The 19039-nt window shown below is 45.7% G+C and overlaps 1 protein-coding gene across 3 annotated transcripts in view; it reads left to right on the top strand.

Moving 5' to 3' along the window:
• The first annotated feature begins 734 nt into the window (after nt 1–734).
• The window catches only part of PDE1C (phosphodiesterase 1C), a 1540979-nt gene continuing 1522674 nt past the window's right edge, over nt 735–19039 (top strand). Inside the window, exon 1 of one of the 3 annotated variants that reach the window (XM_073549936.1) lies at nt 735–967. In XM_073549936.1, coding sequence (XP_073406037.1) covers nt 883–967 — 85 coding nt within the window. In that variant the 5' untranslated portion in view covers nt 735–882. The remainder of the gene's footprint in view (nt 968–19039) is intronic. The other 2 variants (XM_073549932.1, XM_073549933.1) reach the window with 2 other exon arrangements.

Below are 19039 nucleotides of genomic sequence, written 5' to 3'. Positions count from 1 at the left end.
TTCCAGTTGAGAGGTGTTGGAAGCTTGTTGATGATTCTAGGAAGCGATTGATTGAAGTTATTTATTCCAAATGGTGTGCAACCAAATATTACACTGAGAGTGCCAACAATTTTGTCCGGCCCATTTTTAGGGTTTTGTGTGAATTTTTTTCCAATTTGCCTTTTTTTCTCTGTTTTGTGTGTTGTTCCAATGCACACAAAGAAAATAAACATGTGTATAACACAACATGTGTAACCGCAATAATTTTCTGGTAGAAATACTTAATTTTCTGGGATAATCTCAAAGGTGACAACACTTTTGGCCATGACTGTATGTTAAGTGTTTTAAAGCTTTTTGCATCTTCTTCTTTGTTCTCCACTGTCCCCCCTTTTCTTCAAGACAAGAGGTTACCTGAATGGGTTTACTTGAGGTTACAGACTTCTGTTCCCTGCTGCTTTAAACTTTTAATTGAATGCTTGGAGTTATCCTTATCATTCCTATAATTCATGTCCCCATGACAACCAGCAGATAAATAATAGATGCTGTTGACCCAACATCTGTAATATCACATTCCACTAAACTTTGCTTGAAACAACGGTGCCCCTAAAATGCCAAGAAGTGGAGCAGACACAATAATAGGCGCCCGGCATGCCAACTCTGGGCTCATTAGTGGATCGCTATAGGTCACTGTGGAGTCAGTGTCAGTAGCAGAGCAGTGACAGACTCTGTGGGAGGAGATAGTGTTGGGTGCTTTTCTCACAGTCATTGCTGTCTCTGCATTAGGAGATGTGTGAAGTGGGGTGTAAGTGCTGCCACAGGCAGACATACAGGCAGGACTGCTGATAGTCAGCACCAATACTCTGCACCTACACAGGAAGAACAGCGAATTACTGAGTGGGGACAATGACTGAGCCCAGCAGCAGGAAAGAGGGATTTAAAAAATGCAGGAGTGCCACTTTCAGCATTGATGGCTTCAGCTTCACCATAGGTAGGAACTTTTCATCATCTTTATTATGTTCCGCATTAGATCATTTCTGAGTAATGCTCAGCTCTCTGTATGCTCATGCATGTAGGCTATCTAGGATTTCTACTGTCATCTTATATAAGTGCTGCCAGAAGCAGACTGGAGGCTTCTTTCTGTGAGAAGCCAGAAACTAGAGAAAATCGGAATGGAAAAAAAACCTCTCTCATAATAGTAGTAGGGCAGTGGAAATAATGGTCCTTGCTTGGTGAGGTCATGTCTGGTGAAGTTTGGGAAGTTGTCTTATGAAGTGCTTTGGTTATCAGGTGCTTGTGTCCTATTCGCCTCTTGCCAGAGCTTGTATGTCAATCTATGAAATAACTCCTGCATGTGAAAGCGATGGGTAGTGTCCAAATGCTGAACAAACACTGTCAGAACATGGTTTTGTGCCTGCAACAATGTGTCACCAACACCTCATATTGTCCACTGGCTGTCACTTCTCTCTGAATAGCAGCATTGGTTCTAAGTTATAACATGCAATGCATCTAGCTGTCTAACTATTTATCATCTATCTGTCTCATATCTATCTATCTATCTATCCATCCATACCATATCTATTTATCATCTATCTGTCTCATATCCATCCATCCATCTATCTATCCACATATGTGTGTGCGTTTTAACAGTTAGATAGTTGTATTGCACGTTATAACTTAGAACCAATGCCACTATTTAAAGAAACAAGTTACAGACAGTAGACAATATGACTTGTTAGTATAATTGTATAAATATGTGTATATATATAAGAAAAATATTTTAACAGTCAGAAAATAATTTGCATCAGCAGTTCAAACACGTGTGTGTGTATCTATCTATCTATCTATCTATCTATCTATCTATCTATATACAGCTCTGACAAAAGTTAAGAGACCTCAGCAACATTTTCAGTTTGTCTGATTTTTCTCTTTTTATAGGTATATTGTTGAGTAAAATGTAAATTGCTCTTTTATACTATAAACTACTGATAACATGTCTTCGAATTTTCAAGCACTAAATGTATTTATTTTCAGAAAATGAGAAATGGTCAAAATAACAAAAAAATGCAGTGTTTGCAGATCTCAAATAATACTAAGAAAACAAGTTCATAATAATTTAGAAACAACAATACTAATGTTTTAACTCAGGAAGAGTTCAGAAATCAATATTTTATGGAATAACCATGATTTTTAATCACAGCTTTCATGCTTTCAACCAGTCTTTCACACTGCTTTTGGGTGAGCTTATGTTACTTCTGGTACAAAAATGTAAGCAGTTCTTCTTTGTTTCATGGCTTGTGACTAGCCATCTTCCTCTTGATTACATTCCAGAGGTTTTCAATGGGGTTCAGGTCTGGAGATTGGGCTGGCCATGACACGAATTTGATGTGGTGGTCCTTCATCCACACATTGATTGACCTAGCTGTGGGGCATGGCGCATTGTCCTGCTGGAAAAAAACAGTCCTCAGAGTTTGGGAACATTGCCTGAGCAGAAGGAATCAACTGTTTTTCCAGGATAACCTTGTATGCGTCTTGATTCATATGTCCTTTGGAAAGATTAACCTGCTCAATTCCAGCCTTGCTGAAGCATCCCCAGATCATCACCGATACTCCACTAAATTTCACAGTGGGTGCAAGACACTGTGGCTTGTACGCCTCTCCAGGTCTCCGTCTAACAATTAGACGACCAGGTAATGGGCAAAGCTGAAAATTATACTCATCAGAGATTACCTTACTCCGGTCCTCTATGGTCCAATCATTATGGTATTTGGCAAACCTCAGCCTGGCTCTTCTTTGCTTCTCATAAATGAAAGGCTTTTTTCTAGCTTTACATGACTTGAGCCCTGCCTTTAGGAGCCTGTTACAAACTGTTCTTGCCGTGCACTTCATCCCAGCTGCCATTTGCCATTCCTCTTGTAGGTCACTTGATGTCATCCTGTGGTTGCTGAGTGACATTTGAATAAGATGACGGTCATCGCGGTCAGTGGAGAGTCGTTTTCAAACTTTGCCTATCTGTAGCTTTGTTGTCCCCAAGTCTGCTGCTTGACCTTGTTGTAATGGACTGAAGTCTTAGAAATATTAAGGATGGAGGCAACATGATGCTCACTGTATCCCTCTGTTAGTAAAGCCAGAATTGAGCCCTTCTTTTCCTCACTCAAAACTTTTCTTTTCAATTCCTTTGGCATGGTTAAAAGTTATTTTTTCATTCTTATTACTTTTGGAATATTACTAGCACTTGTTTTACCATCCAGCTTGTCCTATTGCAAGAAGATTGTGAAAACCCCAGCAGGGTTTTCTATACTCTCCTTTGTTAAAAAAGATTTGGTTCAGGTGATCACCTAATCAGAAGGACATTAAGCAGAATGAGGTGTATTCTGGTTTTTATTCAACTGACACTGGAATGGAATGGCTGCCAGACATGTAGAGAAGCTGATTTTTATAAAACTGTGCAGTGGTCTCTTAAATTTTGCCAGAGCTGTATGTATATACAGTATATACATACATGTCTATTACTTATTTATTATGCTTACTTACAGTATATAGTGCCATCATATTCCACAGCGATGTACAGACATAATCTAAATTCCCTATCAGTATGTGAAACACAGGAGGAACATACAGATGTTGTCCTTGATGGGAAATGAACCCTGGGCCTCATTTCTGCAAAGCAAGAGTTTTGCTATATATATGTATACCCACACACACATGCATACTAAATATTTATAGGTCACACACCAATGAGCTCTTCTGCCCCTACCTATAAGTTAGAACTGTTGATCCAAGTATTTTCTGTCTATTCAAATGTCATTCTTGTCATTAGGTAAACACATAATTGCCGTGTGTTCCGCTTTGACAGGCAGGCACTCTTGGAGTAAACACTCTTTGGAATAAGCTAAAGTTTGATTCCAGCAGCCTGCGCTTTCACCTGCTTTGCAGCCACTGAGCTTTTCATGTTGGATTAATTAGGGTGTTGGCATCCACTGTCAGATCTCTATGTAAATTGCTGCTTGTTCTGATTTCTTAGGTCTCATTATGCTCTTGTAGAGGTGGCACCCTGACTACTCAGAGGCACAGCTGCCTGCTACTTCCCATGCTGTGTGATTGCTTTCAGAACACATAGACATTGGCTACTTTATGTAAAGATTTTCATAAAAAAAGAATTAGTCACAACATACAAAAGGATATAATTGACTGCATAAACAACATCAAGCACAGATAGTAAGTGGATGACTGGAAGCTTGCATAGTTTAATGTTCGGAGTAATTTGGCTGTAGTTAGATCTGGCCTGTTTGGATTATGCCAGCTCTTTCATGCTCTTACTTAATGAGGTTTGGTGCTCTGTGTTGTGCAGCCACTAATAGGAACTGATAGTTATCTTTAGAAGAATGCAGAATTGTGTTATGACAACTTCGCATTAAATGCCTCTGATATTCCTTACAAGCCTCGGAAGCTCACAGGATGACTGGTGGATGAACCTCTTTGAGCTTGATGTGCTCAATGTTCTTCATGTTACTGCTGCCTTTATGTGACAGGTAAAAGATAAAATAGACCTACAAATTAAATGTTATCTCTAAACAAGATGCTGTAGCAGTGCCAGAGGCCATAAGAGACATCATCCGTAATGCTAAGTAGCCATAATGACAGCTGGAGCCCTTCTATGCACTCACTGCATGTGCTCCAAAGACTGGCATAGTATAACAATGCGTGATGATGCTTTTAGTCACAATGGCATAGCAGCATTTTCCTGGCAAATATTTATCAAATGTTTACAAGTTCGATCTATGCTTTTGTTTCCATTGTAAACGCCGCTCAGAAGTGACCCACTTGTTGCCACAACTCTTTCCCTGCCAGGAATCCTGTAATAATGCGGCTGCAGGAAGCGGACCAGTGTGATCACTAATAACCAGCTAATGAAAACATCTCCTGGGAGATTACATTATAAAATAGAGTATATTGTCTCTTATGTAATCACTGGCTTTTCAAGGTATTCCAGAATTACTGTATGTTATCTGTATATAGCAAACTTGTTTGTGGAATTCATTTTTTTTCTTTATGTATGTGATTTTAAAATATAACAGTTATTATTGTAGTGAAATAGTATTTCACTTTGATCAGTTAAAAAATCCATGAAAACTTAGCAACATGGAAGTGAAATACACACATACCACCCCCCACACACACTATACCACCCCCACACACTATACCACCTCCCACACACACTATACCACCCCCCACACACACTATACCACCCCCCACACACTATACCACCCCCACAAACTATACCACCTCCCACACACACTATACCACCCCCACACACTATACCACCTCCCACACACACTATACCACCCCCACACACTATACCACCTCCCACACACTATACCACTGCCCACACACAGTATACCACCTCCCGCACACAGTATACCACCACCCCCACACACTATACCACCTCCCACACACACTATACCACCTCCCACACACTATACCACCTCCCACACACTATACCACCTCTCACACACACTATACCACCTCCCACACACACTATACCACCCCCACACACTATACCCCACACACTATACCACCTCCCACACACACTATACCACCTCCCACACACACTATACCACCCCCACACACACTATACCACCCCCACACACACTATACCACCCCCCACACACTATACCACCCCCCACACACTATACCACCCCCACACACACAATACCACCTCCACACACACTATACCACCCCCCACTCACACTATACCACCCCCCACACACTATACCACCCCCACACACACTATACCACCCCCCACACACTATACCACCCCCCACACACTATACCACCCCCACACACACTATACCACCCCCCACACACACTATACCACCCCCCACACACTATACCACCCCCACAAACTATACCACCTCCCACACACACTATACCACCCCCACACACTATACCACCTCCCACACACACACTATACCACCCCCACACACTATACCACCTCCCACACACTATACCACCGCCCACACACAGTATACCACCTCCCGCACACAGTATACCACCTCCCACACACACTATACCACCCCCACACACTATACCACCTCCCACACACACTATACCACCTCCCACACACACTATACCACCCCCACACACTATACCCCACACACTATACCACCTTCCACACACACTATACCACCCCCCACACACACTATACCACCCCCCACACACTATACCACCCCCACAAACTATACCACCTCCCACACACACTATACCACCCCCACACACTATACCACCTCCCACACACACTATACCACCCCCACACACTATACCACCTCCCACACACTATACCACCTCCCACACACAGTATACCACCTCCCGCACACAGTATACCACCTCCCACACACACTATACCACCCCCACACACTATACCACCTCCCACACACACTATACCACCTCCCACACACTATACAACCTCTCACACACACTATACCACCTCCCACACACACTATACCACCCCCACACACTATACCCCACACACTATACCACCTCCCACACACACTATACCACCTCCCACACACACTATACCACCCCCACACACACTATACCACCCCCACACACACTATACCACCCCCCACACACTATACCACCCCCACACACACAATACCACCTCCACACACACTATACCACCCCCCACTCACACTATACCACCCCCCACACACTATACCACCCCCACACACACTATACCACCCCCCACACACTATACCACCCCCCACACACTATACCACCCCCCACACACTATACCACCCCCACACACACTATACCACCTCCACACACAATACCACCTCCCACTCACACTATACCACCCCCCACACACTATACCACCCCCCCACACACAATACCACCTCCACACACAATATACCACCCCCCACACACACTATACCACCCCCCACACACACTATACCACCCCCCACACACTATACCACCCCCCACACACTATACCACCTCCACACACAATACCACCTCACACTATACCACCCCCCACACTATACCACCTCCCACACACTATACCACCTCCCACACACACTATACCACCTCCCACACACACTATACCACCCCCCACACACACTATACCACCCCCCACACACTATACCACCCCCCACACACTATACCACCTCCCACACACACTATACCACCCCCCACACACTATACCACCCACACACACTATACCTCCCACACACACTATACCACCCCCACACACTATACCACCCCCCACACACTATACCACCCCCCACACACTATACCACCCCCACACACACTATACCACCCCCCACACACTATACCACCCCCCACACACACTATACCACCCCCCACACACTATACCACCCCCCACACACTATACCACCCCCACACACACTATACCACCCCCACACACACTATACCACCTCCCACACACAATACCACCTCCACACACACTATACCACCCCCACACACACTATACCACCCCCCACACATACTATACCACCCCCCACACACAATATACCACCCCCCACACACTATACCACCCCCCCACACACACTATACCACCTCCACACACAATACCACCTCCCACTCACACTATACCACCCCCCACACACTATACCACCCCCACACACTATACCACCTCCCACACACACTATACCACCCCCCACACTATACCACCTCCCACACACACTATACCACCTCCCACACACACTATACCACCCCCCACACACACTATACCACCCCCACACACTATACCACCCCCACACACTATACCACTCCCCACACACTATACCGCCCCCACACACTATACCACCTCCCACACACACTATACCACCCCACACACTATACCACCCACACACACTATACCACCTCCCACACACTATACCACCTCCCACACACACTATACCACCCCTCACACACACTATACCACCCCCCACACACACTATACCACCCCCCACACACTATACCACCCCATACACTATACCACCCCCCACACTATACCACCTCCCACACTATACCACCTCCCACACACACTATACCACCCCCCACACACACTATACCACCCCCACACACACTATACCACCCCCCACACATACTATACCACCTCCCACACACACTATACCACCTCCACACACACTATACCACCCCCACACACACTATACCACCCCCCACACATACTATACCACCCCCCCACACACTATACCACCCCCCCACACACTATACCACCTCCACACACAATACCACCTCCCACTCACACTATACCACCTCCCACACACACTATACCACCTCCCACACACACTATACCACTCCCCACACACACTATACCACCCCCCACACACTATACCACCCCCCACACACTATACCACCCCATACACTATACCACCCCCCACACTATACCACCTCCCACACTATACCACCTCCCACACACACTATACCACCCCCCACACACACTATACCACCCCCACACACACTATACCACCCCCCACACATACTATACCACCTCCCACACACACTATACCACCTCCACACACACTATACCACCCCCACACACACTATACCACCCCCCACACATACTATACCACCCCCCCACACACTATACCACCCCCCCACACACTATACCACCTCCACACACAATACCACCTCCCACTCACACTATACCACCTCCCACACACACTATACCACCTCCCACACACACTATACCACTCCCCACACACACTATACCACCCCCCACACACTATACCACCCCCCACACACTATACCACCCCATACACTATACCACCCCCCACACTATACCACCTCCCACACTATACCACCTCCCACACACACTATACCACCCCCACACACACTATACCACCCCCCACACACACTATACCACCCCCCACACACACTATACCACCCCCCACACACATTATACCACCCCCCACACACACTATACCACCTCCACACACACTATACCACCCCCCACACACACTATACCACCCCCACACACTATACCACCCCCCCACACACTATACCACCTCCACACACAATACCACCTCCCACTCACACTATACCACCCCCCACACACTATACCACCCCCACACACTATACCACCTCTCACACACACTATACCACCCCCCACACACTTTACCACCTCCCACACACACTATACCACCCCCCACACACACTATACCACCCCCCACACACTATACCACCCCCCACACACTATACCACCTCCCACACACACTATACCACCCCCCACACACTATACCACCCACACACACTATACCTCCCACACACACTATACCACCCCCCACACACTATACCACCCCCACACACACTATACCACCCCCCACACACTATACCACCCCCACACACACTATACCACCCCCACACACACTATACCACCCCCACACACACTATACCACCTCCCACACACAATATACCACCTCCCACACACAATACCACCTCCACACACACTATACCACCCCCCACACACACTATACCACCCCCCACACATACTATACCACCCCCCACACACACTATACCACGCCCCACACACTATACCACCCCCCACACACACTATACCACCTCCACACGCAATACCACCTCCCACTCACACTATACCACCCCCCACACACTATACCACCCCCACACACACACTATACCACCTCCACACACAATACCACCTCCCACTCACACTATACCACCCCCCACACACTATACCACCCCCCACACACTATACCACCCCATACACTATACCACCCCCCACACTATACCACCTCCCACACTATACCACCTCCCACACACACTATACCACCCCCCACACACACTATACCACCCCCCACACACACTATACCACCCCCCACACATACTATACCACCCCCCACACACACTATACCACCCCCCACACATACTATACCACCTCCCACACACACTATACCACCTCCACACACACTATACCACCCCCCACACACACTATACCACCCCCCACACACTATACCACCTCCACACACAATACCACCTCCCACTCACACTATACCACCTCCCACACACACTATACCACCTCCCACACACACTATACCACTCCCCACACACACTATACCACCCCCCACACACACTATACCACCCCCCACACACTATACCACCCCATACACTATACCACCCAACACACTATACCACCTCCCACACTATACCACCTCCCACACACACTATACCACCCCCCACACACACTATACCACCCCCCACACACACTATACCACCCCCCACACACACTATACCACCCCCCCACACACTATACCACCTCCACACACAATACCACCTCCCACTCACACTATACCACCCCCCACACACTATACCACCCCCACACACTATACCACCTCCCACACACACTATACCACCCCCCACACACTATACCACCTCCCACACACACTATACCACCCCCCACACACTATACCACCCCCCACACACTATACCACCCCCCACACACTATACCACCTCCCACACACACTATACCACCCCCCACACACTATACCACCCCCCACACACTATACCACCCACACACACTATACCTCCCACACACACTGTACCACCCCCCACACACTATACCACCCCCACACACACTATACCACCCCCCACACACTATACCACCCCCACACACACTATACCACCCCCACACACACTATACCACCCCCACACACACTATACCACCCCCACACACACTATACCACCTCCCACACACAATATACCACCTCCCACACACAATACCACCTCCACACACACTATACCACCCCCCACACACACTATACCACCCCCCACACATACTATACCACCCCCCACACACACTATACCACCCCCCACACACTATACCACCCCCCCACACACACTATACCACCTCCACACACAATACCACCTCCCACTCACACTATACCACCCCCCACACACTATACCACCCCCACACACACACTATACCACCTCCACACACAATACCACCTCCCACTCACACTATACCACCCCCCACACACTATACCACCCCCACACACTATACCACCTCCCACACACACTATACCACCCCCCACACACTATACCACCTCCCACACACACTATACCACCTCCCACACACACTATACCACCCCCCACACACACTATACCACCCCCACACACTATACCACTCCCCACACACTATACCACCCCCACACACTATACCACCTCCCACACACACTATACCACCCCCCACACACTATACCACCCCCCCCACACACTATACCACCCACACACAATACCACCTCCCACACACTATACCACCTCCCACACACTATACCACCTCCCACACACACTATACCACCCCCCCACACACTATACCACCCCCCACACACACTATACCACCCCCCACACACTATACCACCCCATACACTATACCACCCCCCACACTATACCACCCCCCACACACACTATACCACCCCCCACACACACTATAACACCCTCCACACACTATACCACCCCCCGTACACTATCCCACCCCCCGCACACTATACCACCCCCGCACACACTATACTACCCCCACACAATATACCACCCCCCCACACACTATACCATCCCCCTGCACATACTATACTACCCCCCACACACTATACCACCTCCTACACACACTATACCACCCCCACACACACTATACCACCCAGAAACACACACTATACCACATTCCCCCAACACACACATTATACCAATCCCCCCACACATACTATACCACTCCCCCTGCACACGCTATACCACTCCCCCCACAAACACTATACCATCCCCCACACACACTATGCTACCCCCACACATACTATACCACCCCCAAACACTATACCACTCCTCACACACACACACTCTACCAGCCCCCACACACTATACCACACCCCCCACAAACACATTATACCACTCCCCCACACACTATAGCACTCCCGCCACAAACACGATACCAACCTCCCACACAAACTGTACTACCCCCACACATACTATACCACCCCCCACACATTATACCACTCCACACACACACTCACTATACCACCCCCCACACACTATATCACACTTCCCCTCACATACATTACACCACTCCCCCCACACATACATACTATGCTACCCACCCTGCCCCCACACACACCCACACTACACGCCCACATGACCACAGCATGACTTTTACTACAGTATTCTGATCTGAAAATATATAGCTGTACTTATCTGCCCTTTTGAAGGCAGAGCAAAGTGCTGCAGTGCGCAGGTGCTGGAAAAGCCCTTAAAGGTGATGGCCGTATCTCATATCAGCCAAAACTGCTGACAGGTTCCCTTTAATATGGTTGACCACTGAGAAGAGCTCTATATGGACATGTAGGTCATAGGAAGCTGAATAATATGATACCTTGATATCTGCGATCTGATGTCTTATTCCAAACAAGTCCGTGTTTTTCATATATGTAAATGAGCTGTTCCAGACTATGGGCCGCACGCTGATCTGCATGAGAATCTCCCTCCAGAGCTTATATTATGTGAGAGGAAAGTTACCAGTATGATGTGTAATTGCTGGTTTCTGCTCTCCTGATCTCACTGCAGACCTCTGAATGAATATAAGAGCTGCCTTCTGAGTCCAGTCCAATTACCGAAATGCCGGCAATGGAGAAGATGAAGAAATTACTTTTTTCGTCTCCTCCGCACCTGTGCTGTAATTCCCTCATGTGAGAGAATCTGTGCACTGACACTTGGCTCAAACTCTTTGCATACTCAGCCCGATTCTGTGGCACGATATGACATATACTCATGTGGCTCCAGCCTTACATACCTGCAGGTTCCTCTCAGGGCTTCAGCTTAAAGCTCACAGGCAGCCAGGGTTGCAATATAGCACAGCTATGAGAGCTGCAGCTGCTAACTAACGTGTTTGTAAGGAGACAAAGTTCAGTTCCACTGTACTGTGTTACCTGCATGTCTCACACCGGTAACGCCCCTCTCATGTAAAATAATCTCTGGAGGCAAATTCTCAGGGAGATCAGTGTTTAGTTCATACCCTGGAGCAGCTCATTTACTTATAAGACAAATGTGGATTTCTCTGGAAAAAGACATCAGATCGCAGATATTAAGTTTTCATTTTATACAGCTTCCTAAGACCTACATGCCCACATAGACAGATTATGAGGGTGGGTCCTACTGACACATGCCCTTTAAGTAATTGGGAAAAAATATAACACATAGGTACACTGATGCATACAGAGCAAGAGCAGCTCTTGAATGCTCCAATGTCTATATGTGACTTGGCTTACTGGTTCCCAATGAAGAGTCTCTGAGAGTGTAGGTAGATATTTTTACAGGCAGTACTTTTTTAGAAAATGCATGTATATTAGCTCTTATCAGCTAAACCAGAGTCATCTATCTGCAGTTAGCACTGTTTTGAAGTTCTTGACACTCATCAGTACAAAGCAGGGTGTTGGTTAGCTGATTAAGACGTCTTCCATGCAACTTATGAGGGGTACTGACACTTGTTGAAGATACGCAGTAGTTGTATGAACACTTATCTACAGGCAAAACTTCATGGGGAAAGAGTCTGCAATGAAACCGTGTTAGCACCATGCCAGATCCCTGCTCTGACAGGCAGGGTATCTGGCGTGTCACTTCACTCACCCGCGCTGCGGCAGGTTCTCCCCTTCCCCATACTATGCATGCTCCCTGCAGAATTTCCAGCTGGGCCTCCAGCCATGTCTTTAGGGCACGCATGCACATACTCTCGCTCTCTTAAAGGGCCAGCACGTGCACTTGCTATTTCCTCCCCAGCCAATGGCTGAGAGGCATTATGTATATATTGCTTCTTCCCCACTGGGGAGGTGCCTGAGCAACCTTCCTGTTCTGCAGTCTAAGTTGCATAAGGTTGCGTACCAGAGCCTTCTGCACTCTGGTGCAGATCCTGCCTACAGATTCTGTCTGCTGCACTCTGCTATGAACTCTGTCTGCTGCACTCTGCTACAAACTCTACCTGCTGCACTCTGATACAAACTTTACCTGCTACCATCCAGTCTGTCCTACTGAGTTCAGCTGATGCGCGTCTGTTTGTCTGACCTGGAGTGGCCCCTGGTGTTCACCGGAAGCCAAGTCTAACCTCACCATCAGAGGCTCTAGTGAACTGTTCGGTGCTCGATTAGTCACACCCCTCCATGCTCTCCGCGGGCCGTGGCACAGTGGTTCCACAAACCACGTCCGTGACAAACCTATACAAGCCAAAGGAGACATCCATCCATAGATTTTAGTGTTTTGGGGTTCTTGTGCGTCATCAGTAGAAAGCAGTTTAGTGGCTTCTATGGTACCTCATTCAGCAAACTCTTTAATGGTAATTTTAATGATTTTACAATAAAGATTTAATGAAAACAGCCTTGTTGGCTTTCTTTTGAGAACTTTGAATGTGCTGTTATTTGTCACTTTCATGATTGTAACTTAGTAAAAATGGAGTTGCCGAGTTCGGCATGTGACTAAGAATGTCATAGATGCAATAGAAAACTATTTTAAAATTTACCAAATGTACTCACAGGGCAGTGTGTATCATGAAAACATTTCTCTTATGCTAAGGCACTAGATGGGGGCAGAATTAGATTGACTTGTGGCACATTACACTAGGACTCAAGAACATGGCAGAGCTGCCTGTGTAAAGCACTTAAATACAGGCTTAATTTCTACAGATATACAGATGTAGGAAGCTCTTCACGCTAATGAACAATGATATTATTTTTCACTATTTACATAGTGATCAAAAGCTTTGCGAATACCGGACTGCGTTCAAGGCATTAGAAAAATGTTTGATTGATCAAGTTTAAGTTTGGTGCTTCTTTGTTCTGTATTCACCCCTGGTAGCATTGCTTATAGGGATTACACTACAATTCATAAGGTTAACTAAGACAGGACACTATTTTGTAGGGATATAACAGGGTTTGTGCACCTCAATGGAATCTCCATCATAGTCGAAGACAAAATTGATCCAGGACACAGCGTATGCATAAGTAATATACATTTCAATCAGGTATCCAGCTGTAAATAGTTATGCAAAGAAAATTTGTATACCATATGCACAAAAGTATTGGGACACCTACAGTAGCTATTGTGACATCCCAATCTGAATCCATAGGCACTAATATTGAGTTCTTCCCTCATTGTCAGCTAAAACAACTTCCAATTTTCCTAAAAGCAATTTCTATTTGAGTGTGGGAATGTTTGCCCACTCATTAAAAATATGCCAAGGCCTGGCTCGAAATTTTTATTCTAGTTCAACACAAAGGTGTTGATGGTGTTGCAGTCTGGACTCTGGACCAGAGGAGTTGTTCCACACCAAACTCACTTTACTAGTCCTTTATGGACCATAGTTTTTGCAGTGGGGCACGGCCATGCTGGAACAGAAATGGATTTTTTTACAAACTATTAGGCTATGTGCACACGTAGTGAAAGGTGCTGCGGATTTTTCCGCGTGGATTAGGAAAACTCTGCAGGTAAATCTGCAGGTCACACCTTCTCTACAATGGAGAAGGTGTGAAACAGCTGCGGATTCCGCACAAAGAATTGACATGCTGCGAATTTGAACCCGCAGCAAATCCGTGCGGAAAAATCTGCAGCATGGGCACAGCGTTTTTTGTTTTACCATTGAAAACAATGGTACTGTACAACGCAGCAGAAACTGCTGTGGATCCGCAGAGCCAGAAACGCTGCGGATCCGCAGCAGAATCCGCAACATGTGAGCATAGCCTTACAGTTGAAGCTCTGTCCCCTATTGCTGGCATCCACAGTGAAGCACATTGGAGCAGTAATTCCATCCCTTTTTACCATAAGGAACAAGGGAACACTGTGAATACTTCCCAATGACAAGTTTTATTATTGCTATTTTATGTAATGAAAGGTATTCTGCTTGAAGTAATGGTTCAATTACATGGTTTAGTCAGATCACAGTTTATTACTGTGAGTTATTTGAAGACTTAGCAAAACATCATTTGACCACATCATGTGAATGAATCTTTAACCATTTTATACTTTTTCACAGCAAATCAATGTACAACATACACTTGGCTGTAATGAACCATATGTCCTCCTGATTTCACTAGGAGAGCACCTTGTAAGCAGGTGTTGCCAATGGGAATAGTTAAGCAGTCATTAAGTACAAGGCATAGCTCTTTCCACTTTGGAGAGTAAAATTGGCCTTTGGGAAGTGTGGAAGAAACAAGCCATACATCTCCATAGTAATATATTGTACAACATGTTAAAAAACAATGTAAGATGGTTACAGAAAAGTCAGCTTTGTAAGATTTCAAGCTGTTCACAGATAAGTTTAACCCCTTAACCCCCAAGGGTGGATTGCACGTTCATGACCAGGCCAATTTTTACAATTCTGACCACTGTCCCTTTATGAGGTAATAACTCTGAAACGCTTCCATGGATCCTGGTGATTCTGACATTGTTTTCTCTGGGCATATTGTACTTCATGTTAGTGGTAAAATTTCATTTAAATAACTTGCGTTTATTTGTGAAAAAATGGAAATTTGGTGAAAATTTTTACAATTTTGCAATTTTCCAACTTTAAATTTTTATGCCCTTAAATCACTGAGATACGGCACACAAAAAACTTAATAAGTAACATTTCTCACATGTTTACTTTACATCAGCACAATTTTGGAACCAAAATTTTTTTTGTTAGGAAGTCATAAGGGTTAAAAGTTGACAAGCGATTTCTCATTTTTGCAACACCATTTTATTTTTACGGACCACATCACATTTGAAGCCACTTTGAGGGGTCTATATGATAGAAAATACCAAAAGTGACACCATTCTAAAAACTGCACCCCTTAAGGTGCTCAAAACCACATTCAAGAAGTTTATTAACCCTTCAGGTGCGTCACAGAAATTTTTTGAATATTTAAAAAAAATGAACATTTAGCTTTTGTTCACAAAAAAATACTTCAGATTCAATTTTTTTTATTTTAACAAGGGTAACAGGAGAAATTGGACTGCAAAAGTTATTGGGCAGTTTGTCCTGAGTATTCTGATACCTGATATGTGGGGGGAACCACTGTTTCGGCGCATGGCAGAGCTTAGAAGGGAAGGACCGCCGTTTGATTTTTTTCAATGCAAAATTGGCTGGAATTCAGATCGGACGCCATGTCATGTTTGGAGAGCCCCTGATGTACCTAAACAGTGGAAACCCCCCACAAGTGACCCCATTTTGGAAACTAGACCCCCCATGGAACTTGTCTAGATATGTGGTGAGAACTTTGAACCCACATGGGCTTCACAGAAGCTTATAACGTACCGCGGTACAATTAAAAAATCATATTTTTTCCACAAAAATGATCTTTTCACCCCCAATTTTTATTTTTCCAAGGGTAACAGGACTCTAAAAGTTATTGTGCAATTTGTCCTGAGTACGCTGATATCCCATATGTGGGTGTAAACGACTATTTGGGCGCATGCCAGAGCTCAGAAGGGAAGCAGCACCATTTGACTTTTTTGGCTGGAATTGAGATCGGACACCATGTCGCGATTGGAAAACCCCTAATGTACCAAAACAGTGGAAACCCCCCACAGATGACACCATTTTGGAAACTAGACCCCCCAGGAACTTATCTAGATGTGTGGTGAGAACTTTGAACCCCCAAGGGCTTCACAGAAGTTTATAACGCCCGGGCATGAAAATAAAAAAATCATATTTTTTCCACAAACATGATCTTTTAGTCACCAATTTTTTTATTTTCCCAAGGGTACCAGGAGAAATTGGACCCCAAAAGTTGTTGTCCAATTTGTCCTGAGTACGTTGATACCCCATATGTGGGAGAAAACTACTGTATGGGCACACGTCGGGGCTCGGAAGGGAAGTAGTGACGTTTTGGAATGCAGACTTTGATGGAATGCTCTGCGGGTGTCATGTTGCTTTTGGAGAGCCCCTGATGTACCTAAACAGTGGAAACCCCCCACAAGTGACCCCATTTTGGAATCTAGACCCCATAAGGAACTTATCTAGATGTGTGGTGAGCACTTTGAACCCCCCAGTGCTTCACATAACTTTATAACGACCGGGCATGATAATAAAAAAATCGTATTTTTTTAACAAACATGATCTTTTAGTCCCCATATTTTTATTTTCCCAAGGGTAACAGGAGAAATTGGACACCAAAAGTAGTTGTCCAATTTTTCCTGAGTACGCTGATACCCCATATGTGGGAGAAAACTACTGTATGGGCACACGTCGGGGCTCGAAAGGGAAGTAGTGACGTTTTGGAATGCAGACTTTGATGGAATGCTCTGCGGGTGTCATGTTGCATTTGGAGAGCCCCTAATGTACCTAAACAGTGGAAACCCCCCAACAAATGACACCATTTTGGAAACTAGACCCCCTAAGGAACTTATCTAGATGTGTGGTGAGCACTTCGAACCCCCAAGGGCTTCACAGAAGTTTATAACACCCGGGCGTGAAAATAAAAAAATCGTATTTTTTCCACAAGCCTGATCATTTAGTCCCCAATTTTTTTATTTTCCCAAGGGTAATAGGAGAAATTGGACCACAAAAGTTGTCCAATTTGTCCTGAGTACGCTGATACCTCATATGTGGAAGAAAACTACTGTATGGGCACACGTCGGGGCTCGGAAGGGAAGTAGTGACGTTTTGGAATGCAGACATTGATGGAATGGTCTGCGGGTGTCATGTGCGTTTGGAGAGCTCCTGATATACCTAAACTATTGAAACTCCCCACAAGTGACCCCATTTTGGAAACTAGACCCCCCATGGAACTTATCTAGATGTGTGATGAGCACTTTGAACCCCCAAGTGCTTCACAGAAGTTTATAACGCCCGGACGTGAAAATAAAAAAATATTTTTTTTCCACAAAAATGATATTTTTGCCCCCAATTTTTTATTTTCCTAAGGGTAACAGGAGAAATTGGACCCCAAAAGTTGTTTTGCAATTTGTCCTGAGTAGGCTGATACCCCATATGTGGGGGTAAAACACTGTTTGGGCGCATGGCAGAGCTTGGAAGGGAAGGAGCGCCGTTTGACTTTTTCAACGCAGAATTGGCTGG

This window comes from Dendrobates tinctorius, unplaced genomic scaffold (assembly GCF_039654945.1).
Source record: "Dendrobates tinctorius isolate UK_male_01 unplaced genomic scaffold, ASM3965494v1 ptg000162l, whole genome shotgun sequence".
Lineage (NCBI taxonomy): Eukaryota > Metazoa > Chordata > Amphibia > Anura > Dendrobatidae > Dendrobates > Dendrobates tinctorius.
The sequence above is the reverse complement of the archived record's forward strand: the minus strand, read 5'-3'. Positions and strand labels throughout refer to the sequence as shown.